At 39.3% G+C, this 27618-nt stretch overlaps 2 protein-coding genes across 2 annotated transcripts in view; one reads left to right on the top strand and one right to left on the bottom strand.

Annotated features, from left to right (window-relative positions):
* The window catches only part of LOC120524399 (E3 ubiquitin-protein ligase CCNB1IP1), a 76237-nt gene extending 52487 nt beyond the window's left edge, over positions 1-23750 (bottom strand). Inside the window, exons 1-3 of the mRNA XM_039746256.1 lie at positions 23636-23750; positions 17382-17539; positions 12251-12574 (exon numbers count right to left, since the gene is read on the bottom strand). Coding sequence (XP_039602190.1) covers positions 12251-12547 — 297 coding nt within the window. The 5' untranslated portion in view covers positions 12548-12574; positions 17382-17539; positions 23636-23750. The remainder of the gene's footprint in view (positions 1-12250; positions 12575-17381; positions 17540-23635) is intronic.
* The window catches only part of si:ch211-212k18.5 (sal-like protein 2), a 56375-nt gene continuing 50022 nt past the window's right edge, over positions 21266-27618 (top strand). Inside the window, exon 1 of the mRNA XM_039746247.1 lies at positions 21266-21511. Coding sequence (XP_039602181.1) covers positions 21463-21511 — 49 coding nt within the window. The 5' untranslated portion in view covers positions 21266-21462. The remainder of the gene's footprint in view (positions 21512-27618) is intronic.

Raw genomic sequence — 27618 nt, 5'->3', positions numbered from 1 at the left:
CGCAATGACAATAGAGTGCAGATAGTTCAACCAGAGCAACTGAATATTACCCACAGCAATAAATGGCAGATCAGTTCTGAATCCTTTCTGCCCTACTTGTATTCTTGCTCCAACTCTTCACTCTCTCAGTCTTGAGATTAACAGATCCTCTAGATGGGTTAAACAGAGCTGCTTTGGAGATTGACATCTCAGCATTAGTGGCTTTCCACAGGGATATTTATTGCACCCAACATTTAGTTTGTCAATACCTTTAATGTTTTCAGATGTTTGAACAGGACGTGAAGGTTACCCTACGTCACTCTCCCTATGACTTACCCTGAGTTCAGAGTGTCTGAAAAGCAGTTGAGATGAGCCAGTCCTTGGGCTTGCAATGACAGCAGCAGGTCATTGGTAAATTTAAAATCAATTTAAACAATTTTGAGAGGCTACTATCAGTGACAAGCAAGAAGCCAGATCAAATATCATCCTAAAATTAATTAATCAAAACTAGTAACTAGTAAAGTAAGTTCAAAATCACACAGAAAAACAGAGATAACACAGAACATATATAAAAGGCTCCTGCCTATACAGTGCACAGAAGTATAAAAGAGGACCCTAAATATAAAAACCAAATAAAAATGTACAGAAATGCATTGCTCAGAAATTGACTCCTCCCTAATTCATCATGTACGTTTGCTCATAGAGGTGGACTTAAATTTCACTTGGCACTCCTCTGATCTGGGACAATTTATTTGCTCAATAAACCATATTAAATTACTTTTGTTGTATAATACTGTTACCACATTTACTGTTAATTCAGTAAGACTGTTATAATTATATTTTAAAGATAATTCCCTGCTTTACAATAAGAGTTCTTTTGTTAAAACAATAATAATAATAATAACAATGATTTTATTTATATAGCACCTTAGCATAAACTCAAGGTCACTTTATAAGGATAATCAAAATTATACAATACAAGCATAACATTGTTAAACTAACACTGGATTTTATAAGTTAAACTATGTAGTATAATACATTTTGTTATTGTAAAAGATGAACTGATGAATAAAAACTGTCAGATTTGAATAAAGGCATGATTATGTTGTGCAAAAAGATGTGTTTTGCAGTTGTACTTAAATGAGGATAAATGTGTATATTCACGGATAGAAGACTGGTCAAGAGTGTGGGATGGTAGAGAGATGTGTAAGAGGAATAGAAAGCAGACCAATGCCTGAAGATCTGACTAAGCGTACAAGTTTGTAGGGACACAGAAGTCACAAATGTAAGGAGTAAGGCCATTTACAGCTTTACATAAAAGGACTAGCAGTCTATATTCTATATGTGCTGCTATATGAGCCAGTGTAAATGAAATAGAACAGGTGTGATATGTTCAGGATTTCTGGCAGCAGAATTTTGTATATATTGTAGTTTATTAATAATTTGGCAGGCAGACCTCAAAAGTGTACTGCAGTAATGCACACAAGAAAAAATAAGAGTAAAATCAAACCTTTCTGCATCATGAAAGCTGAAAGAAGAACAGAGTTGGGTAATGTTACATTAGTGGCAAAATGCTACAAAAAAATCAATACACCTACGCTCTATTCTTCAGAGCGTATGCCAGCAATAGCCCATGCAAGAAAGGATTTCATCCTAGACTGGATGTCAGGCCATTAGAAGGCTCTATACCACACACACAAACACAACACACTGATCCACCATAGAATTTCTAGGCTCACCTGAAACATACAGAATGTACGCTTTTGAACCGTAGGAAGAAACTGGTGTTTCTAAATGAAAACACTCAAATACCGGGGGATTATACAATCAAGGACCTGCATTTATTGTATCAAAAAATAAAAATCACTTCCCATTTTGAAACATTTGAATTGATCATGGAGCATAATTTGTTTTTGCACATTAGCTCTTACTTAAAAACAGCATTCTTGAGTAACAGCAATCTGTATGTGAATGCATTTCTAATGGTTGAGTGTATGAGTGACATTAAAAGTCCTCATCATGCAGACCAGTGCAGTTTACTATGGAGGTTTTATTTTTGCTACCCCAAATGTAGGGACAGAAACCACTACTATCAGAAACCACACAAATCACTCACAGTTGAGGATGCGGCTAAGCAACATTACCATCAAAAGGAAGTTATCTCACTGGTGCTCTGATCTGGATTCAATAGATCAGTGTTAACTTGACACCGAGAAGCTTGTCACAATAGAGGATGAAGTATAACACATAAAATGTGTTATGAAATATAAAACTATCATCATAAATTGGCAACCAATACCACTCCAGTGAGAAAAATTAAATTTATTTCAATTAGCTGTGAAGACTAGACTTTTGCCTTTCCACAGGGAGGACGTAGCATCTTTAAGGACCAATTTGCATGTCCTAGTAGAGGTGCATGCTCACTGCTTCCACACAATGACAAAGACAATAAAGGAAGTTGTAAAGATACAGTGAAGATTAAAAAATAGACTCAATTATGATCTACAGTTCTATAGATTTAAGTGATACGCTGCTTTAATAAAAAAAAAAAACTTACCTTTTATTCCTGGCAAACCCTTTTTAGCTTGGACTGCACAGGTCTTGTTATACTGTTAATTGAATGTTTAATTCCTACCATCACGAAAAAACTTAATTCTGACAATTATTATGATGTATCCCTAGCCTGTGTAAACTATTTTGCAATTTCCACTTTAAAACTTGCACTTGTGCACTGAAGCTATGAATTAAATCCTAACAGAAGAAGAGGGTGCTTTAAATATCTTCTTTCAAGCTGTGTTTTTTCTACCTAATAGACACCTCAAAGTCATGTTTGGGTTATTTGTACATTTCTAGAATGTCCTGCATGAAACACCAATTTTTTAAAAATTTGACACTACCATATATATTTTTTAATCCATTAAATCAAATTAGGAGCAACAGGGACAGGTGTCTACCCCAGGGTTTGGTGCAAGGCAAGATAGAACCCTTAATGGAGCTTTAGTACATACTAAGGCATAGTCACGCACATATGTACCCATACTCACTTAACATGCTGGGCTAGTTTACGTTTCTAATTATCCTGACCTTAATATTTTTCAATCTGAACGATATGCAGGAGTTTACTTGCAGAAAAATCCAGGGTGATACAGGGACAATGTGCAAACCCCACACAAATGGAAACAGGGCAGAGACTGAAAGCCATTCTTCTGAAGCTTTGAGACAGAAGTGTTAACTACTATGCCTATATGCACTTTCCACTCAAGCACAAAAAATCAAATCAAAAACCACCCTTCCCAAAACGTTACAAAATACTTACCACACAACAATCCTTATAGAGTAATTACTTGCTAAAACTTAGCATAGAAAACTGATAGGTAAAACCTTTATAAAATGACATTAAAGTGACCGAAAAAGTGTGTTTTATGACCTCCTAATGCATACATTTTTCTTGCGCAGTTTGGTGTTAATTCACTCAGAAGTAAATTGTGAAACAAAGCTCAGCAAAATGTAATGACCAAATATGTCAACAAATGACCCTCAAGAAGAAAGCATTAATGTTTGATGTAACTTCAAGCTGCTGAATCCCAGAAGAGCATGAGAGGTGATGGTTAAGGATGAATAAAGTACAGCATCAAGTTATCAAAATATATAGCAATTAGAATATTCTGGAAAACCACACTGTTTTTATTTGCTACAACATGGTAAGTGTAACTGATTTGAAGATAGGAATAGAAGGAAAAATCTGCTTTAAAATTGTGAAAAATTGTGCAAAAACAAATACACATGGGTGTGTAAAGAGCAACGTGAACTATGGTGCTTGCTAGATCCTAAAAAAAAAAAAACTAGTTGTATGTAGCACTGTATTGAAAAGTCTTTTTTTGGAGGGGTTTAGCCATGAACAATATTCAGTATTTCTGTTCATCTTGATGAATTAAACAATATTCTGTACTTGAATAGTCTAAATAAACATGTTATAAGCTAAGTACATTGTCAAAGCGTATATTTTATGTAGAGATGCTCTGATTGATCGACAACTGATCTAAATCAGCTGATGTTCACTAAAAAAGACTTGATTGATGATCAGTCGATCTTTTCAGCTCGTACTTTTGTTAGCTTTATGGAAATGTAGTTGCAAGTCCAGGCTTGTTTTGACAGAGAGCTTAGCTTTTATATTAAAGAAAGTGGAGTAATTACCTGAGAAAAAGGAATCAGAGAAGTCACGTCCTATGCAGTTAGACAAACGGCAAAAAATGTTACTTTACTTAATTCAGACCTTTTTATTTTGTCCTTTAAATTTAAATGGACACTGTTTCAGATTGGACAGTAAACTTGTTTGAAGTACAGCAGCTTACATTTTTAATTGTAAAAAAGATAAAGATGAATTTGAAATTTCTGCTTAGTAAACAATAGGCTTGTTAGCTTAACATCAAAATGCGTCTTTTACTGATAAACCTGTTAAGCATGTTAGTCTAGTGTCTTCTTGATAAACAGCTTATGGACATTTGATACATTTGTGGAATTTTTTTAAACATAAGTAATGTGTTTATTATTTATTTCTGTGTGTATTAAAGTATACTGTATGTTTTGGTAAGAAACAAGTACTACATAATTAAAATGGTAATCCATCTATATATATAATTCACTAAGGGCACGCAAGACACTGAGCGCAAGCAAGACACTGAGGGCACGCAAGACAGTGAGCACAAGCAAGACAGAGCCCCGCCCGCCAACTCTAACCCTCCTACTGCGTCATGGGATACACACGACAGAGCCACGCATGCCAACTGTAACCGTCCTCCCGAGTCCAGCATCGCTCTCGAGGCACGCAACAACTCATCAAACACAGCCTCAGTCGCTTTCGTCTGTGCAAAAGTCCACATGCACCTCTGAGCCACGTTGACTTACACCGCACGCAAGACAGAGAGCCACAATCGCCAACTCACAGAGCCCCGCCCGCCAACTCTAACTAAGGGCAAGCAAGACAGAGAGCGCATGCAAGACAGAAAGCCATGGCCGCCAACTCTACGGGCAAGCAAGACAGCGAGCCCCGCCCACCAACTCTAAGACCATGGGATACGCATGCATTTATACATGGATATAAATAATTGCATGTAAACGATTTGCCAAAATCTGTTGTATGTAAACGATACTGTTTAAAACGTTATTGTTTTTTCATAAGAAAACCCAGTTTACACGTCTACCTGTATTAGTTTAAATGGCACTTTTACCACTCGCAATAAGGCTGATGCGCTGACGTATCGCGGTCGACTGGGCAACACAGAGAATGCGGCGTCTATCTATATATGTCTATGTTTTCCGTAGCCTGCTACAGGAAGGTACTCTCTTGACCATTGGCATTGGTTTTGCTCCTTGCTATTTATCGTTATACTGCGACGGTGGTTTCCTAAGCCTTTGTTATACTGAATTCCTTTCTCACCTACTTCTTACCATGCTACGGCGGGCTTCGGCTAGTTTTTTATAATTACACCTCAAGAATTACCTTTATAAATTTAGTGAATGAATATTTTAACAGCAAAATATGCTGCTGTGAAGTTAATGATTAAAACCTATAAGTGCATATATGTTTACATTTAAGCAGTGTTTAATTGCCAATATCAATTGATTGTGTGTGAATGGGGGTTGGGCAGTGTCATGGCCTCTGAACCCCTGCAGATTTTGTTTTTTTTAATCTTATTTTTATATTTTTGTTTTTTCTTTCTTCATCATGTAAAACACTTGCAGCTACATTATTTGTATGAAAATGTGCTATATAAATAAATGCTGTTGTTGTTGAATATATATATATATATATTTATATTTTGTCAGAGAAATGGTGAAAAACACTTCTTTTTAATTAAGACTAGTTTCCAAAAGGTACATTACAGAAAAAAAAAAAAACAATATGACAGCATGTAATTGTGAGAAGCAATTTATTTTCTTTTAGGTGTCACCGATTGCATGGCTGCACTTGGGTTCTAATTTGGAATCCTGAGGTGGTTCATCATGTAGTGGGTGCAGCAACATGCTGAATCAGTGCATGCTCCCATCCTCAAATATATATTATTGATACATCTTTTTGTACCTATTTCATGAGTTAATGTATATATTTTAAGGAAATTATATTTATTTTAGTATTTTTATGATCACTGAACAATAAGCCTACAGAATTTATTTTTGTCAATAGATAATAAACAGTTAACACCTGTGGCCTATAGTTTAATGATAAACATGAAAACATATAAAAGTAACACTTTTAATATAGAACATAAGGCTTTCTATGGCTCTTCTTTATGCAAAAAATAAAGAAGGGAAAAAAAACAGAATTGGTATTGGAATTGGCCAAACAACCCCTCTTCAATTTGCTTACCTTCCAAACCAATGTATCAATGACACATCTGCCACTGACTCACCCGGACAAGAGGGACTATCATGTTAAATAGTTAAGTAGTTTTTTTGTTTACTAGCTAAGTGAATGTAAGAAAGACCCCAAGGCTGGCATGTGAGTGAATGAGGAGGCCCAACCCCCAAACTCACTCACTGCGTCTCTCTTGGATTCACACAAATAAAGTGGTACCGCAAGCAAACTATGATACTTAGCGCAATGAGAGAGGTTGCAAAGTCAACTGGAATGTTCAAGCAAATTATAGAAAAAAAAAACCCAATCTAAATCTGTTAAGTACTTCTCTCGTGAAAAGTGGACAGACATACAGACAGACAGACAGACAGACGTTGGATTTTATGTATAGAGAGAGATGAAGAGATGATACTGTGAAATAGTAGGTTTTGTGCATAGGGTAATGTAACAGAAAATTCATCCTCATGAAAACCTTATCTTTAGCGGGAACACTGATGTTGACTGCCCCACTTTTTTCACACCTGTAAATAGTTGTTTAGCCAAGCAAGCTAAATACACAGAACTTGACTTTGAACATGAACAGATAGATGGATGGATGGCTGGCTAGACAGATATATGAATATAAATAGCTATTTCTAAATAGTTGTCTGGCTATCAATGTTGGGGAATGTTACTTTTAAAAATAACTTAGTTACATTACTCTTTACTTACAAAAAATAAAAAAAAGAAAATAAAAAGAATTTGTTCTTGAAATTTTAAACCCAGGAATCTTCTTGAAACTGTCCAAACACACAGCCAAATTTTACCACGTTCTTGTGTTTTATACATTGTAACTACTGCAGAGCCCTTGGGTGTAGACCTGAGAGGGACAAGTTCTTCAGGGGACCAATACCATCCAAGGGAGCGGGAATACATGGAGAAGCCATCCATAAATGGGGGTATTAGGGGACACAGACACAGCACTTAGACGGCACTTCAATCACATCTCCTGACTGCTAAAGTCCATTGTCGTCTTGCCTTACACCGAGTGCTTCAGTGATGATCAGTTATTCACTATGATCCCAAAATGGCCAGAGTAAATTTACCTGAAATACAGGGTTAACTGTATAGTTATAACTTTTGATCAAATCTTTTCACCTGATTGCACACACATGCTTAACATCTTCCTCATTAGCTGTTACCAGATGGCCGTACTCCGACAGCAGTAGACAACTCTTTGTGAAAAAAAGCAGTACATCTGAGAAATAACTTTGTAATTTAGTAACATGTATCTGTTTGTTTAGGGAATGCAGGTATTTTTACTTCAAGAAAATAAGTATTACCTTACAGTACTCATTATTTTAAAAAGTTATATGAATGTGAAATGCACGTTACTTTTAACATGTTACCCCCAACACTGCTGGCAATGCTTCAGGTATGAAACTGCCAGAGGAAATGTGTAATCAATTATGCAGTGGTCTGGGTTGTGGAATCCAAATTGAAAGAACCTGATGAATTTAAAAACACTGTTAAGAGTTTAAGGAACATGACATGCTGAAAAAACAAAAACCTACTATAGAAAGTAACATAAGTTACACTAGTTAACAAATTATAACTCTGCATCTGCAGTAAACTGTTTGGTCATCTCAGATTATTAAACTTGAAAAGAGAGTGTGTTGACCCAGCTATTTATTGAACGTTTAAGAGTGTTGTGTGAATTACCTGCCCATGTAATATATGGTAAAGTTCTTGATCCAAAGTTTTAAAACACCTAGTGCTGCCAAAGTAAACAGTCTGCTTATTGAAGCTCAAAGAGACAATTTAAGTGATATGTTTTATAAAACTTTCAGAAGATAAGTCTGAATACATATATGGTGCAAAAAGAGTCCCACAGAGTCTTTTATGTGCATATCTACTTGTTTAAGCAACCCCTTTGCTATGTATTGAAGACACAGTTTGCACTCCTTAATCTTCATCCAACTGCTGTGTTTAAGATAAAATGAAAAATTAACTGGAAATATTCTCTAAAAATAAAAACTAATTTAGATAAGTCACCAAAAATAAATGGTCAAAAGTTACTAAAAATAAATTGAAAATTAAATGACAGGTACAGTATAATTAAAAAATTGAACTAAAGTAACCTCAGTGCAGCCCATTATAAATTCAGGGTTTTTATACTGAATATTGCTACAGTATATGCTACTAGTGTGTATACAACTGTTCATATAGAATTTATTAGAAGATTTCACTGATTTTGCATATTTAATAAAAACCATATATGACTCTTTGAATGTTGTGTGACTTACTGTGCTTAAGTAAGTCTCTGAAATTTACTGGTAAGTTGTCTTACCTATTTCATTGATCATATCTATGTAAAGGTTTCCTCACAAGGGGAAATTTAAAAACTCCACAACACACATATCTTGATAAATAAAAACCTTATAATGCAAATGTTACAATGTTAATTTGTAATGTACATTACTAGAAGCCCCTCCTTGAGCCATCACCTTATCGTGGTGGAGGGGTTTGCGTGTCCCAATGATCCTAGGAGCTATGTTGTCCGGGGCTTTATGCCCCGGTAGGGCCACCCAAGGCAAACTGGTCCTAGGTGAGGGATGAGACAAAGAACGGTTCAACACCTCCAATGAAGAATAAAACTGTGGACGACGTTTTCCCTTGCCCGGACGCGGGTCACCGGGGTCCCCCTCTGGAGCCAGATATGGGGGTGGGGCTCGATGGCGAGCGCCTGGTGGCCGGGCCTGCACCCATGGGGCTCGCCGGGCACAGCCCAAGAGGTAACGTGGGTCCTCCTCCCATGGGCTCACCACCTATGGGAGGGGCCAAGGAGGTTGGGTGCAGTGTGAGTTGGGTGGTGGCCGGAGGCGGGGACCTTGGCGGTCTGATCCTCGGCTACAGAAACTGGCTCTTGGGACGTGGAATGTCACCTCTCTGAAGGGGAAGGAGCCTGAGCTAGTGCGCGAGTTGAGAGGTTCCGCTAGATATAGTCGGACTCACCTCGACACACAGCTTGGACTCTGGAACCAATCTCCTTGAGAGGGGCTGGACTCTCTACCACTCTGGAGTTGCCCCGTGAGAGGCCGAGCAGGTGTGGGCATACTTATTGCCCCCACTTGGAGCCTGTGCATTGGGGTTTACCCCAGTGGACGAGAGGGTGGCTTCCCTCCGCCTTCGGGTGGGGCGGGGGAAGGGTCCTGACTGTTGTTTGTGCGTATGCTGAACAGCAGTTTGGAGTATCCACCCTTTTGGAGTCTCTGGAGGGGTGCTAGAGGGCATACCTTCTGGGATTCCCTCGTTTTGCTGGGAGACTTCAATGCTCACGGGCAATGACAGTGAGACCTGGAAGGGCGTGATTGGGAGGAATGGCCCCCCCGATCTGAACCCGAGCGTGTTTTGTTATTGGACTTCTGTGCTCGCCACGGATTGTCCATAACGAACACCATGTTCAAGCATAAGGGTGTTCATATGTGCACTTGGCACCAGGACACCCTAGGCCTCAGGTCGATGATCGACTTTGTGGTGTGTCGCCGGACTTGCGCCATATGTCTTGGACACTCGGGTGAAGAGAGGGGCGGAGCTGTCAACTGATCACCACCTGGTGGTGAGTTGGCTTCATGGTGGGGAAGATGCCGGTCAGACCTGGTAGGCCCAAACGTGTTGTGAGGGTCTGCTGGGAACGGCTGGCAGAGTCCCCTGTCAGAAGTAGCTTCAACTCCCACCTCCGCAGAACTTCAACCACGCCCCGAGGGAGGTGGGGACATTGAGTCCAATGGGCCATGTTCCGCGGCTCTATTGTTGAGGCGGCTGTGGCCGTGGCCGCAAGGTGGTCGGTGCCTGTCGCGTGGCAATCCCCAACCCGCTGGTGGACACCGCGTGAGGGATGCCGCAAGCTGAAGAAGGAGTCCTATAGGACTTTTTGTCCTGTGGGTCTCTGGAGGCAGCTGATAGGTACCGCAGGCCAAGCGAACGGCTTCGTTGTTGCTGAGGCAAAACTCGGGCATGGGAGGAGTTTGGAGAGGCCATGGAGAACGACTTTCGGACGGCTTCGAGGAGATTCTGGTCCACCGTCCGCGCCTCAGGAGGGGAAGCAGTGCAGTGTCAACACGTTGTGACGCTTGTGGGTCGGTGGGGGAAGTACTTCGAAGACCTCCTCAATCCCACTAACATGTCTTCCACGAGGAAGCAGAGCCTGGGGACTCTGAGGTGGGCTCTCCCATCTCTGGGACTGAAGTCACCGAGGTGGTCAAAAACTCCTTGGTGGCAGGGCCCCGGGTGGATGAGATACGCCGAGTTCCTTAAGGCTCTGGATGTTGTAGGACTGTCTTGGTTGACACGCCTCTGCAACATCGCATGGACATCGGGACAGTGCCTCTGGATTGGCAGACGGGGTGGTGGTCCCCTCTTTAAAAGGGGACCGGAGGGTGTGTTCCAACTATAGAGGGATCACACTCTCAGCCTCCCTGGAAAAGTCTATTCGGGGTTCTGGAGAGGAGGGTCCGCCGGATAGTCAACCTCGGATTCAGGAGGAACAGTGTGGTTTTCGTCCCTGGTCGCGAACAGTGGACCAGCTCTTCACCCTTAGCAGAGTCCTGAGGGTGCATGGGAGTTTGCCCAACCAGTCTACATGTGTTTTGTGGACTTGGAAAAGGCATTCGACCGTGTCCCTCGGGAATCCTGTGGGGGTGCTCGGGAGTATGGGGTACCGGACCCCTGATAAGAGCTGTTCGGTCCCTGTACAACCGTGTCAGAGCTTGGTCCGCATTGCCGCAGTAAGTCGAGCCCGCTTCCAGTGAGAGTTGGACTCGCCAGGGCTGCCCTTTGTCACCATTCTGTTCATAACTTTTATGGACAGAATTTCTAGGCCAGCCAGGGTGTTGAAGGGGTCCGGTTTGGTGGACTCAGGATTGGGTCACTGCTTTTGCAGATGATGTTGTCCTGTTTGCTTCATCAGGCCGTGATCTTCAGCTCTCTGGATCGGTTCGCAGCTGAGTTTGAAGCGGCTGGGATGAGAATCAGCACCTCCAAATTCGAGACCATGGTCCTCAGCCGGAAAAGGGTGGAGTGCCCTCTCAGGGTTGGGGAGAGATCCTGCCCCAAGTGGAGGAGTTCAAGTATCTCGGGTCTTGTTCACGAGTGAGGGAAGAATGGATCGTGAGATGACAGGCGGATCGGTGCGGCATCCGCAGTGATGCGGCTCTGCATCGGTCTGTCGTGGTGAAAAAAGAGCTGAGCCATAAGGCAAAGCTCTCAATTTACCAGTCGATCTATGTTCCTACACTCACCTATGGTCATGAGCTATGGGTAGTGACCGAAAGAACGAGATCGCGAATACAAGGGCTGAAATGAGTTTCCTTCGCAGGGTGTCTGGGCGTTCCCTTAAGGATAGGGTGAGGAGCTCAGTCATCCGGGAGGGGCTCAGAGTAGAGCCGCTGCTCCTCCGCATCGAGAGGAGTCAGATGAGGTGGCTCGGGCATCTGATTAGGATGCCTCCTGGACGCCTCCCTGGTGAGGTGTTCTTGGCACGTCCAACCGGTAGGAGGCCCCGGGGAAGACCCAGGACACGCTGGAGGGACTATGTCTCCCGGCTGGCCTGGAAACGCCTTGGGATTCTCCTGGAAGAAGTGGCTGGGGAGAGGGAAGTCTGGGCTTCTTTGCTTAAGCTGCTACCCCCGTGACCCGACCTCGGATAAGCGGAAGAGGATGGAGGACATTAATAGAAGAAGACTAGTATTCTTCAGCTACATCAGTTCATTTGTACTATGTGCAAATGACAATAAACTTGCCTTGAAGTAATTTCACTATATACTTCCGAAGGTAAAGTAATACCACAACTTTCAGGAGTAAGTATAAACGTAACATTCAATTAAATTTACCAAAGAAAAATTTTCTAAAGGAGTTCAAGAAAATATTAAGCATTACCTGGTATGTCCAAAATGTAATAGCTCGAGAACTGATGTCCAGGATTATCTCTGGTCTGAGCCCAGCAAGCACTACTGCCTTGTATTCATCAGAAGGATTTAACTCAACCCGAACAATATCTAGCTTGCCAGTCAGGGTATTGTTGCATGCTGGACACACTGCTGGTGACTGACTAAATTCTCCTGATCCATGCTGGTCACAAAAGATGTGTGAACAGGCTGTTACCCATGCATACCCAGACAGCTTGGTTCTGCATTTGTTGTAGTTGCATATCATGAAATCATCACACATAGACATGGTTATAAAACTGTAAGACCAGGCCACCTGAAAAGGAAAAAAAATACACATATAATTTAAAGCACAAATAATTAAAGGCTTTCAAAACTGGTACAAATTTTTATATAATAATATGCATATGAATGTAGTCTGCTGAAGTGTAACATACGCTTCAGATAAAAACACAAGGAGAACTAGACACCTTAAATTAAATATATTCTTAAATGTTTTCACATGTATTTCCGCATCTTTCAGAACATGAGTAATGAAATACTGTCATGCTGTTAAATTTTAACAACAGTTTTAATACTGCTGTCCCTAATATACAATATTTATCAAATGACTATATTATTGCATGATAAAATATTACAGTATTTGTCACTATTATATTTGTTAATAAAATAAGACACAAAAGATGTCTAAGTTCTAAGAAACAGGGGGCAGATTAGACCAATTACATTCCTACAACTTCTGAAATATTTGTAACCATTAAATGTCTTTTAAAAAAACATCTTGAATATATATTTTTGTAACAACATTAACAATATTTATCAAATACTTAGAAACATACTTTATGACATTCTCAAGACAGCAATGTTATTAAACTAAATTATTTCAGAAGAAAGACTGATATATATATTGTGGTACTTGGCCGGCTTGTCATCCCGGCCAATACCCCCAGTCCGCCAGATGGAGCCCTTCCTGCAGTATGGAGGTGCCCCGAAGACCAACAGGGAGTCTTGTGACTTTGTAGTTTTTATCCTCGGCCCTGCTGGGTACCACATGGGCCGCAAGAGGGAGCTGCAGGGAGGACCGAAGACTTCTTTATTCCCTATAACCCGGAAGTGCGTCAAAGGAAAAGCGATGTGCTTCCGGGGTGAAGAAGAAGGACTTGAACCTGACCCGGAAGTGATATTGAATCACATGGACTGGGGCTTGGGAACACTTTCGGGTCAGGGAGAATAAAAGGACTATGGGAGCTCCCAGACGGCGAGCTGAGCTGGGTGGAAAGGTGGCAACGTGTCTGGGAGTTGGAGGATTGTACTATTGTTATTGTGATTTATTTATAGTGGAGGAGTGGGTGCTTTGTGCAATGTGGCAATTAAATAAAGTCATCATTTGGATTTTTATCTGGTGTCTGGAGTCGTGTACAGGGGTTCAAGGAAGCGATACAGCCCTAAACTGTCACTATATATATATATATATATATACAGTGGTGTGAAAAACTATTTGCCCCCTTCCTGATTTCTTATTCTTTTGCATGTTTGTCACACAAAATGTTTCTGATCATCAAACACATTTAACCATTAGTCAAATATAACACAAGTAAACACAAAATGCAGTTTTTAAATGATGTTTTTTATTATTTACGGAGAAAAACAATCCAAACCTACATGGCCCTGTGTGAAAAAGTAATTGCCCCCTTGTTAAAAAATAACCTAATTGTGGTGTATCATACCTGAGTTCAATTTCTGTAGCCACCCCCAGGCCTGATTACTGCCACACCTGTTTCAATCAAGAAATCACTTAAATAGGAGCTGCCTGACACAGAGAAGTAGACCAAAAGCACCTCAAAAGCTAGACATCATGCCAAGATCCAAAGAAATTCAGGAACAAATGAGAACAGAAGTAAATGAGATCTATCATTCTGGTAAAGGTTATAAAGCCATTTATAAAGCTTTGGCACTCCAGCGAACCACAGTGAGAGCCATTATCCACAAAAGACAAAAACATGGAACAGTGGTGAACCGTCCCAGGAGTGGCCGGCCGACCAAAATTACCCCAAGAGCGCAGAGACGACTCATCCGAGAGGTCACAAAAGACCCCAGGACAACGTCTAAAGAACTGCAGGCCTCACTTGCCTCAATTAAGGTCAGTGTTCACGACTCCACCATAAGAAAGAGACTGGGCAAAACGGCCTGCATGGCAGATTTCCAAGACGCAAACCACTGTTAAGCAAAAGAACATTAGGGCTCGTTTCAATTTTGCTAAGAAACATCTCAATGATTGCCAAGACTTTTGGGAAAATATCTTGTGGACTGTTGAGACAAAAGTTGAACTTTTTGGAAGGCAAATGTCCCGTTACATCTGGCGTAAAAGGAACACAGCATTTCAGAAAAGAACATCATACCAACAGTAAAATATGGTGGTGGTAGTGTGATGGTCTGGGGTTGTTTTGCTGCTTCAGGACCTGGAAGGCTTGCTGTGATAGATGGAACCATGAATTCTACTGTCTACCAAAAAATCCTGAAGGAGAATGTCCGCCATCTGTTCGTCAACTCAAGCTGAAGCGATCTTGGGTGCTGCAACAGGACAATGACCCAAAACACACCAGCAAATCCACCTCTGAATGGCTGAAGAAAAACAAAATGAAAACTTTGGAGTGGCCTAGTCAAAGTCCTGACCTGAATCCAATGGAGATGCTATGGCATGACCTTAAAAAGGCAGTTCATGCTAGAAAACCCTCAAATAAAGCTGAATTACAACAACTAGCCAACTCGCGGCGTAGCATACGCCGCATAATCAGGCCGCTTTTTAAATGATTTTTAAGCACGGAGGAAAAAATAAACATTTGAAAAATCCGTAATTTAATAAACCACCAAGAAAAGTAACATTGCAACAATGCATGCTACGAACCAACATACAATTGTCCGTGACTGAAAACCAGAAGAGCGCCGTCGCGCTTTCTCCTTCCAAAGCGGGGACGGGTTGAACGGCGCTCGTTCAGTACGCACTGGCCGCTTATGTGCCCGCCCCAACTCCCTACCTGAGTCGCTTTTGTCTGTGTACAGTCCACACGCACCTGTGAGTCACGTTGACTGTTAATTTTCAAAACACCGCCTCAGTCGGTTTCCACGTTGATTTTTCATTGTTCTTTGCGGTTCTGGCTGCTTTTTTTTTATATATAATCCACCAAGTCACCCGACCATGGGGGGCTTTACAAAGGGCAGGGACGTAATCAGTGCAAGCGTATGACCCACACGCATCGGGAATTTCGCTCGTGGGGAACAATTGGAAGCCACGGTCTCCATCACGAATGGGGTTCAACGGCTTACCCACACTGGGTAGATACACGTTGATCCATTCAGTATAGCGCGTGTGCAGTACCGGACATACAAGTGCATCCCAGACCTGTTAATGCTCAATCTCACGTGGCTGAAAGCCACTTGTCCCTCTAAGAATTTGGACGCCGACCGCTGTTGGGTCGTGTAACTATTTAGCAGGCGGGAGTCTCGTTCGCTTTTGGAAATAACCAGCGACATCCATCCACCAACTAAGAACTGCCATGCACCACCACCCACAGAATCGAGAATGAGCTATCAATCTGTCAATCCTGTCCGTGTCTGGGCCGGGTGAGGTTTCCTGTGTTGAGTCAAATGAAGCAAAAGGCTCCACACCTGTTGGTGCCCTTCTGTCAATTCCTTTAAGTTTCAGCTTTGTAACCATACTCCACCCTGAACCCAAAGACTTTGGTTACCCGGTTGGCTGCCCGGTGGGTCATGGGAATGACTCCGCCGGATCGCCTGTTGCGGGGCCTGCATTGGTGAAGCAGGTGAGTCCTTCATTGGGTTTTAACCAATACACGGAACGAACCAACACAAAATCGTCTGTGCGGCGCTCAGGGTGGAGAGGGAGGAGAGGAGAAGGACATCCACTCTGCTCCCTCCGTCATGCTGATTTCTCGTATACACTGCCTGCTCATGTGCCCACCTCCAACTCGTCACTCGAGTCTTTGTACAGTCCAGATGCACCTGTGACTCACGTAGACTTTTCATTGCTCTGTGCGGTTTTGGCTGCCTTTCTATATATAATCCACCAAGACACCCGACCACGGTGCGAGGGGGGTGTGTACAAAGTGCAGGAGTATCTAAGACGACGCATGTTTGTCGCGGATGCGAATTGCTGTATGTAGCATGTAAAACAGTTTGCTATAGTGCACGCAGTCGTGCGTCGTAACCGAAAACTCGTTTTTTAAAGACTGCTCACTTCATTGTGTTTTAACCTCAGTTGTAAAGGAACGTTTTAAGGATCCCATGGGATACCCCTCGCAAACAGTTTTACACGCCGCATATGGCGATTCACCTCCACGAGAAACATGCCTCTATTAACAGTCAACGTGGGTCGGAGCTGCATGTGACCTCTATGACAGACGAATATAAATGACGCCGGTTTTTCTGTGTCGTTAGGTCCGAAGTTGGTGGGCGTGGCTCTGTGAGTTGTCGCCGTATCCAATGGTCTTGGAGTTGGTGGGCGTGGCTCCTTCCTGCGCGCCATAGGTGTCTCACTTGTCGGCGGCTTAGTGAATCCACGCCCCTTCCAGCGTGCTTTCCATGGTTGTCTTGCCTTAGTGAATTATATATATATAGATTCTGCAAAGATGAGTGGGCCAAAATTCCTCCAAAGCGCTGTAAAAGACTCATTGCAAGTTATCGCAAACGCTTGATTGCAGTTATTGCTGCTAAGGGTGGCCCAACCAGTTATTAGGTTCAGGGGGCAATTGCTTTTTCACACAGGGCCATGTAGGTTTGGATTTTTTTTCTCCCTAAATAATAAAAACCATCATTTAACAACTGCATTTTGTGTTTACTTGTGTTATATTTGACTAATGGTTAAATGTGTTTGATGATCAGAAACATTTTGTGTGACAAACATGCAAAAGAATAAGAAATCAGGAAGGGGGCAAATAGTTTTTCACACCACTGTATATATATATATGCCGCCAAACTGAATCATTATAGTCTACAGATAATACAGCCATGAGGTTGTTTTAATGTAAATACTGAGTACTTATATTCACTATATGCATAACTTATTCAGTTTTTATTTTTATGGTTATTAACATAATTTAACTTACCTTGTACAACTACAAGCAGCAGGAGAAGTGAGGCAGTGTGGCAGAGGTTCACACAATCAGCTGAGTTGACAAGGTGATCCCTACTACATGTGCAACTTGGATGGTGTTCCAATAACTTGCAATGGGGAATCTGTTTTGCTGTCAGGATTAAGTACCATCTGTGTAAAGGAGAAAAACATACAAAATACACAAGTTGCAATAATTTCTCTAAAGTTTAATTTAAAAAAATAACCTAATCTGTCAAATGGAACGCTTCTGTATTTTAAGACAGGTAATTTGGAACATTTACTAATGCTTTTAAATGGATGTTTTTAAGGTTTCTAAAATGTGTACAGTGGTCTCTATATGAAATATCTTCCAAGAAAACTGCATCTGGTCCACTGGAAACTGAATTGTTTAATGAAAACAGACAGACACAGAGTGGTGATAGCAGGTGCTCTTGGATTTTATATGAAAACACCCTCTAATAAGAACAAAACACAAGGCTGCAGCACACCTGTATAAGTTTAGTTATACCAAACTGCATAGTGCAATTACAATTTCTGCCTATATATTTTTTTTCTGTTAATGATTTCTATCACCAACAATCAAGAGCAACTTACCACAGAGCTATTATAATTCAAGTGAACTAGCAGTTGCAGTGCCTGTTTCAAGGTCTTTATATACTTATTTTCAATGCATAACATTGATCTGCTTCAAAACAAAGTAACATTCTTACACAGTTTGAATCTTAGAAAGAAATGTGGCCCAAAGTACAATGAGAATGTAAATATAGATCCAAATAAAACAATGAATTAATGCCCCCATTCACTACTTCTGATCACCTAAATAAAAAATAGCAAAAAATAAAACAATACAATTGGCTGGGAGCTGGAAGGAAAAAGTAACACACAGAATTCTAGTTCGAGGTATAAATGAATGAAAATAATGAAAGAAAATGTTATGTATAACTGACAAAAATATAACTAATAATAAAAGTACACTTTGTAGCTAAACATATCTGAACTCACCAAAAAAATCCTTTCATTTAAATAACCCTAATCAAAGCAACTTGTTTCAACTTGATACTGTGATTGTTTGGCTGTTTCAATCTCTGATACACATCCTCACTGAAACTCATGATTGCGAGAGGTGTGGTATTTAGCTCAATGAGTATCTCTGTTGTCTTTAAGGAGTGTCTTGATATTGCTGAAGATATTCTAACAGTTAACTGAGCTAACAGGGCAGGATTTGTAAGGAAATGCTACTTTTGCAACCCTTGGAAATAGTCAACTTCAATAGTCTTCCAGTAGCTAACGAGCTCCAAGGAGAGAAGCCTTTTATAGCACAGTGCAGATCTATGCCAGAAAGGCTGATGTCTCAATTAATAAAAATCACTGGGATATTTCGGTACCAAATCCTTCAGTAATCTTTCAGTAAAGATTGAGTTTCTTAGTTTTTTGGATATTGTGTGGTTACCTAATACTAGTTGTTTCAACTTTTTCCCACATTAGTCCCATGTAAATAGCTAACTCATGTGTCTTTACCAATGTACAGGTGCTACATTTAAGCCAAGATGTATGCAAAAAATGTGAATGTATTATCTTGATAAAACAAGGCCAGATTACACATTCTGGGTAAAATGTTAAAAAAAACTGATGTTGTAATTATCTCCTGCAAATTATATTATATTATGTTTATATCTGAAATTTGTTCTTATCTGTACTCCCCACATTCTGGAAATCATATAGACCAACCAACCCACCGAAAGCTCAGCATTTCCTGGCTATTTCACTTCAGCTCTGTAAAGTCCATCTTCTCCCTTTGGCTCTCTTGTTCTAACTAAGGTAATTTCACAACAAGCATAAATATGTTACATTTTTAAGCACTCTGACAGATACATACTGTACTATATCATTTGTCTGTGAAGTACATACTGTATGTATGTTATGTATGCCTTAATACTTTAAGTACAGTAAACATCTACATTTTATGAAACTAACTTTTGTAGCTGTAAAAAGCAACAGGGGTATTTTTATTAATCTGAATTTTGCATCACTGCATTATGGTCTTCTTCTCAATTAAGTGAAGTGATCTGTTAAATTACAAATAAGCCTAGATAAATATTTATTACATCCTCATTAAAGCTCCCAAATGTTATTCTGATGTCCTCTTAATTTATGTCCCTATGCTGCTAAATTACAGGATTATCTGAAGGTGTAATCGGGCTTTAGTACAACAGCGTTGTTTTTCCACATCTAGTTAATTTTCTTATCTATGCAAATATTTCTGCTGTGGAGACAATATTTAAATAAGGAGTAGCATTTGTGCTACTTTTATTTCCTAAAATAAATAACTGAAATTTCATTGATAATTTTCTTTATCATGCAACCCCTTTCACCAATTAGTCCACTGAATTAAGAATTTACCACACAAATACATATAGTTGTAAATGAATAACAATTAACACATTATATATTTTTATGGATTGCTAACTTGAAAACCACATAATTACAACTTCTGATTCTTTATTTTTGACACTTAATCATAATTTCTTACATTATCTAACAAAAGCACAGTCCTCTACAGTTCTGATTGCTATTAAGATGCATACTACATATGTCATTACACATATGAATTACAAAAGGACACAAAACTAATTGCAATATATAACTACCAAAAATAAATCTCTGTGTTAACTTTCCAGCTTTATTCTTTATTTTTGGTCTACACCGTACAGCAGGGATTACCAAAAATGGGTCTGTCATTAAACAGTATGGGGCTACAGTGGAAAGGTATGGTATCAGCTCATCTTTAGCATTGAGCTCTGCTTCTATATTGGGACACACAACCCTCAGTTAGTAACTTTGAGACTTTTTGCACAATGGTGCTAGAGTATATTCTTAAAAGAAATGTTGTCAGTACAGTAAGTATCACATTGTTGCTTGCTATTCCCTGGTAGTGTCAGTCCTCTGCCCTGTGTTTGTAAGACAATTTGGCTATTTATGCATATGTCACAAAGATCCTTTCATTCACTGGAAGACCTCTCATGGCAGGCATGCCTGATATAATTTCACAAAGGAAACAATGCACAACTACACAAGACTGTAATCACTGAGGTTTCCATATACACATGTGATCAGTTGTTTCCTTGAACCTCTCATCAAATACCAACTACAATCTGCACCACACCCTTCACATTGAGTTTCCTTCCTGAAACAGCACATTCTCATTATGCATATACTGCATTTTGTTTACAACACACAGATAAATTATATTTCCATTCTTAAATCCTTAATATACAATAAAATGTTTTAAAAATAAAAAAGAAATCCAAAAATACTTGTATGAAATTAAATACTAAATATACTTATGGTTTACATTTCTTCTTTGTTTCAAATAGCTTGGAAAGTAATTTATGGACACCTCAAAGAGACACATAAGAAAAAATATGCATTAGTAAATTGTTATTAAAAAAATTTAAAAGGTTTACATTCTGGCTCAATTCCATTTTTCTATAGTGATGTTTTGTTTACACAAGAGATGCAATACTTGTATGGTACCCCAAACACATTCGTGTTTGGACATGAATTAAAAAAAAACAATACAGCTTATACTTTATATAAATATGTATGTAAATATTTATTGAACATATATGCTGATATTTGCTGCTCTTTGAAGTACTGGCTCTTGTCTCTTCCACTGCAGTTATGCCATCTTTTGCTGACAGACAGCTGGCTTCTGCTGCACAAGAGGTTCAAACAGTAATTAACCATATTGATTGTAAGTCTATGGGCGTCTGTACGTGTTGTTGCCATGAAACCCTGACAAGGTCGTAAAGGGCAGTGTCTGAAGTGAATGAAATGATGAGATGGCTGCAAAAGAAATCACTGCAGCAGGGAAAGCGAACAGGCTGGCATGTGTGAAAAATCTCAGAAAACCTCAATAGCACACACACAGGAAAGCTCACTGATTCAGATGGACGACACATTCACTGTGTGCAAGCTACTCACAGGAACTGCAATGGTGTTTGATAAAATATCACTGTAATGCCCTGTGACTCATAAAAATTGAAGAATTTAAAAATAAGCTCAGCAGCAAAATGCAAATGAACAGCACTATGGACAACCAAATTAAGGCAACATTATTTGGTAAGTTAAATATTTATCTTATCGCTTTACATTTAGAGATCATAGCTGTTAACACATTGATGTATTCAGTCTTTAACAGTGTAATTTTTCAATTTTAACTGTGTATTTTAAATGATAGAACATAAACACATCTTTTAAGATAACATGGGTACATGTTACAGCATGCATCTCCGACGTAAAATGTTTTGAATAATTCAGACATAATAAATAAATGCCAAAAGATGAAGTTATAACAAAACTACAGCATGACAAATGCCAGCGATAGCCAACATAAAGCTTAAGCACTAAAAATTACCATAAATGTAATTTAACTATTATAATGTATTTATAAAGTTACTGGCATTTTTGTCAAGTGATACATACACCCTTTTGAAAAAGGGAATAAGGTTATGCTGTAGAATACTGACATGGGATTAAAACCATAATTATATGCAAATTATTTAATTTGATTATAGTTTTATTAATGAAATTTCAAGTAGCAAATTATGGTGTAAAATTGACTTAACATGGTGACTTAAAATGAAAAATGGGAATAGAGCATTAAGTTCCTTAAAAACTGATGACACTAAATCATAAACCCTTTCTTTAAACATAGATTATTTATTAATGAACAATGTGTCATCTAACCATTTACTAGCATTTACAACTCAAGTATAAGAGGTTTGTTTTTTCCAACTTAAATTATGTAATGCAGTGAATATAACTTATGTAAATATGACACCGTGCTCCGATATTTTAATCATACTCTGCAAAAACCTACTTTGAAAAAAAATCACTCTAATATTAAAATTTAATCAGTTACTGTTAAAGAAAATCAATTTAAATACTGATGAAGAGTTCTAAAAAGGCTCTGAAGAGCTATGGAAGATGCATAATAGAATATTTGTTGCAGTAATACAGTATATTACCACTTTACTTATTAACTGTCATAAACATCAGCAACTTTGTTTACCCATTTAATTTATATATTTTTTAAATTATAAGCATTATTTTTACACAATAAACACTTGACATATTTTGTGGCCAACTGCAGTATACACATTAACAGATATATCATAAGGCTCTATATTGAAACTATATGCTATATACAGGTATATATATTAAAGTATATAATGTGAAATAACAGTCTTCAATCTGATGTATTGACATGTAATCCAAAAAATTGTAAATGTATTATTCTTGGCTTTCCAGTAAAAGGAAACTATTTAAAGTGGACTTAAAGGGATTGAACAAAATGGGGGAAGGCAAATAGGGCACCCCGCATATTCTGCTTCTTCATTCTTGTTTGCGTCTTCCTATTGATGGCAGACGTGAGACTTGACACAATCAGCCTGCGTTTTTGGTAAGCAGTGCGAGTATTATTGAAGTTGGGCTTGGGAGTGGGCAGAATTCATGGAAGGTTCTTTATGTCAGCGATTACCTCATACTGTATGCTGCGACATTTCCAGTGCACAGCATTCCCCGATTCCCCAAAAGACGATAAATCAGCGCATACCACACACACATTTTTTTGTTTTAATTTAAGATGGTGAAGGTCGCCATCCTTTTCATAAACCTGGATCTCCGATTACCTTCATCGGACTGTCGGTTATTGAATGCTGGGTCGGCGGAGGCTGAAGCCTATCCAAGTAGTCTCAAACTTAACTTGTGTCCACTTTCGGATTTTCATTTTTCACTTTTCGTTTCCATCGCACGCAAACATCCAAACTCAGGGCATATATGGGACCAGTTTAACGTTGAAAACCCATCCAACTAGCACATCTTAAATACAAATAACTTGGAAGTGGCAAACCTTAATCAAGCATTAAAACAGTCGGGGTTCTAACCCGGCAGCAAGAAACAATTCAAAAGCAGTGTATTCTGGTTCTCTAAATCCAATCCGCTGCCAAGTAGTGCCCACCTATAAATATTAGTTTAGTTTACTGTAGCACTGTATTCACCTTTATCATATGGGTTTAAAGGCGTTCGAAATATAACGTCCTTGGCTTACTGAGAAAGAAACTGTTTTACGAAGCAAATCTACAGAGAAAGCCTCCAAAAGACTGAATAGCCATATTATGTCTCGCCACCTTGACACTGAAAGGTGAAAGAAACATGGATGATAAAAAAAAAGCAAACTCTTACCAACAAACGAAGCAAAAAGTGTGACCTTTTAACACAAACAAAGCGACGCCGCGCGGAGCCACTGAAACAAATAACTGGTCACGCGGTCCTCCCCACGCGCGTGCGTTTGTGCGCCAAAAACGTTGGACGATGTACACCGTACTGCCACGCTGCACTTTTGGGGAAAATCAAGGGAATTGTTTAAGAATATGAAAAGAGTTTTGAACGTGTTCATATTGATATGACCGCGAAAGACTCTTCTTATGTTGTGCCTAGATGCCCGCTAAAAGCTCTAAGCTAAAATTTTAAAATGAAAACTGTGGATTTATTACATGAATGGATGCACCAGCACTTACATGTGTATAAGGATGTTACAACGACTTTTTGATTAACTGACAATAAACCTAACATAGGTAATAGCTTTCTTAAGGGACAGGTTGGCGCTGATTGCGCGTTGTTTCATCGACCATACGCCGAACTACCTCGATTGGGACATGAGTGAAGCGAGTGACCACTCAGCCCCACACTGGAACGGCGTGTTTTTTTTTTGTTTTTTTTTTTACAGTGGCTGCAGTGCAACTTCTACTACAAACCCCCAAGTTTTCCATGTTAATTGGAGAACCTTTGCTTGCAGATTAATGTCATACCCACGACGAAGCATATGCAGGCCTTGTTGAACGGCCCAACGGGGATTCGAACCGGCAACCTTTCCGATTGCCTGCACAGATCCCTAGCCTCGGAGCCGCCCTGTTTTTTTTCAGAACAGTGTAAAATGCGTACTGAAATGAAATTAAGAGGGACGGTATCAGCACACAATGTAACAAAACGACGAGCGGGTTTAGCAACAGATGGATCGTCAATTCAACGTACGAAAATACAAATGAAAGAAAACCTATCTCAGCAGGTAAGAAATACAAATGAGAAGGGGTTGGGAAAATGTAGAAATGGATGGGCAGTTTTACAAATCTGCCAGTTTTTTTGCAAGGGCAATGCACAAATACAAGAAAAAAAATATTCTCCCTTATGTTCACACAGTATACAGAGATATATATTCGAACACAGTTATTTGCATAACTGTACTGTGAATGCAATTTAATTGATTATGAACATCAAGTTAAATAAAAACAGATGTGTTAAAGGAAAATCAGCTGATATTTATACAAAACAGTCCTGCTTTAGTAGTATCTGTTAATCGAATTGAGCCTCAGCACTGTGGGCCATGGTAGGGCCCACACACAACTATAATTCACTTTTGGACAGTTTGGAAATGCAGAATTTAAACTTCCTGGCATCATGGATCTGGCATTGTAAAAGAAACCACACCGGAGAACTTGCACACTCCACAAAGACAACTCCCTGGATTGGGATCTATTAGAGGTAACTCTAACCACTGAACTTCACGTCATACTGTATTTGAAAGTGAAACAAATGCATTAGTGTGAAATTTTAATGATATAGTATACAGGGTCCTGTTAACAGAAGTGGATTAATCATTCAGGTCTTCAGTTTTGGATCATTTAGTGATCTGATTAAATTTCAACTTTTTTCATAGCAGTCCATATACTTTCAAGTAATCACAAATCAACTGTAGTGTTTAAACACAAAAGGACAACAAAATGGCAAGATCACCCAAAGTAGTATTTCAAAAAATGGGTATGGGGATATTTTTTTAAAATAGGAAAATAATATTCCTTGCAGTTCATCAAAAATATACAAATAAATCTCTAGACATAGGAGTATGTGAATTAATATTAAAGAATGTCAGTTAATTAGTTATTACATGAAAACCTTTAACAGCAAAGTAAAATATTAAATGGAATACAATGAAATACATAATATCTAATCATAATTGTGTTCAACATTTATTTATATCACACATTTTCATACAACAGTGTAGCTTTATATATATATGTTAGGGCTGGGCAAGTTAATGTGTTATTGTCACATTAACGCATTAATTAATTAACGCTGACAATTATTTTATCGAGTGTTAATGCAGTTTTTGTTATTATGATTTTGAAAGCCTCAGTCTCGCTAGCAATCGATAGAGATCAGTGATCTTCTTGTTACAATACTTTTTCTTTTGCTAGAAGCAAAGTTAGCTTTGTTACCTCGATTCCCTGTGCGTGCATGAATAGTGAAGAGAAAACAGCTTCTAGAATGGCATGTGGAGAGATACCAAAGTGAATGCTCAAAGCAAAATAATCCGTGGATGACTTTTTTCGTATTATCGCTGAATCAGAATCTGATTTTTGTCAGACTCCAATTTTGATGCAGTTAATCTGGAAATGTAGATTGAAAACGAAACTGAGGTACCGGCATCAGCTGATTGTGGTGGTGAACACTTTTGTGTAGCTGATGTACCTATGTCAATGTTCGCCTGGGAGGACAGACACGATGATAGGAGGTACAGAACATATTGCATTTCACTGCAACTGCCACCCTTATGCACCTGTCTCACAAAGACAGCCAGGCATCCAGCCCACCGTAAGCTGCAAACAGGCGCAGACACCAGGCACAACAGGCAGCAACAGACGTTTTATGTCGATTTATGTTGAAACCATTGATGCGCTTTTGAGAAAACTTGAGTTTTTTAGAAAAAATATTAGACCTCAAAGAGTTGCTACTGAACATAGACTGCTTATGCTGCTCCCTGATAAAAGAAAATGTTTCTGCTGGTATCTGTTCAGATAAAAAAGAAAACAGATTTAGAAATGTTAACTTGCTGTTGCTTGGATGGTGCCTGTTACAATGTTTTGATCATGGCTCTGGACTCTGAGGGTAACTTGTTTTTCTGTAACAAACTAGATAGGGATACATGAATTCATTATTGAATTTTGCACATAACAATGTGATTGTTTGAGATTAATTGCAGATAATCGTGATTAATCGCGATTAATAATTTTAATCACTGCACAGTACTAATATATATATATATATATTACACTATGGTGTGAGCACACATGACTGAAAAGGAAGAAAATTTTAAAAAGAAAGAAAAGGAAATGTCTGACATGGCAGTCACAGTGAGCTATTATACAGGCATATTGCTGTTGGTATGAAGGAGCCCCAGTAGCATTTCTTGACACACATTTGGTAAGTAATTCATTGGCTGAAAGTTGTCGGTGTTAGTGTGTCTGAGAGAGGATGTGCAGTATTGTTTATAATGGCACTTAGTTTTGTTTTAACTCTCTCTTATACATGTAAGGTTTAACCTCGGGTCACGAATGTCTCGGATCACGTACAAAGCGGGTTACGACCAAAAAGTTCACCAAACTTTTGCATCTGTTTACAACCACACACTTGGGTGACGAACAAGCCAGTTTCCCTTCCGGATTGTGTGCACCGATGATTTCCGCACGTGTTCATTCTCTCCCTGTGCATTCGCTGTGAACTCTTGGTGCTCTGTTTCGTTTTCTTTCCAGTTCATACGCGCCGGTGATTTACACATGTGTTCAGTCTCTCCCAGTGCAGCACATTGTTCTCGGTCAGACGTGCATCACGCAGAAAGACTTTACCTCAAAACTGTAATCTCCTCTCCACCCAGCTTCCTGCTCACTTCCTTCATGCCAGAATTCGACTCATGCAAGGTTAGTTTTCTTGTTTGTTTTTTTTTAGATTTAGTTTACTATTACACTGTGCATTCTATGGTATAACTAACTATTTTTGTGCTTAAAAATCTTTAAAAAAAATGTATTTACATACAGTTTGTGCAGTCCGGAATGGATTAATTGTATTTACATACAATCCTATGGGAGAAATTACTTCGGGTCGTGACGAAATCGGGTTGCGACCAGAGTTTTGGATCGAATTACAGTCGTGACCCGAGTTTCCACTGCATATTGGTACAATAAATGCTATTCAGTGTAAATAAGTAATAAGTTAACACAAGCCTAAAGTTAATTTTTACCAAAGTTCTTTGCACAGTAATGTTAAAAAGAAGAATGAAAAAGTAAACGTGATAAAAAAGAAATGATGAACATATTACTATACTGTTTAAAAAT

Source organism: Polypterus senegalus, chromosome 1 (assembly GCF_016835505.1).
Source record: "Polypterus senegalus isolate Bchr_013 chromosome 1, ASM1683550v1, whole genome shotgun sequence".
Lineage (NCBI taxonomy): Eukaryota > Metazoa > Chordata > Cladistia > Polypteriformes > Polypteridae > Polypterus > Polypterus senegalus.
The sequence above is the reverse complement of the archived record's forward strand: the minus strand, read 5'-3'. Positions and strand labels throughout refer to the sequence as shown.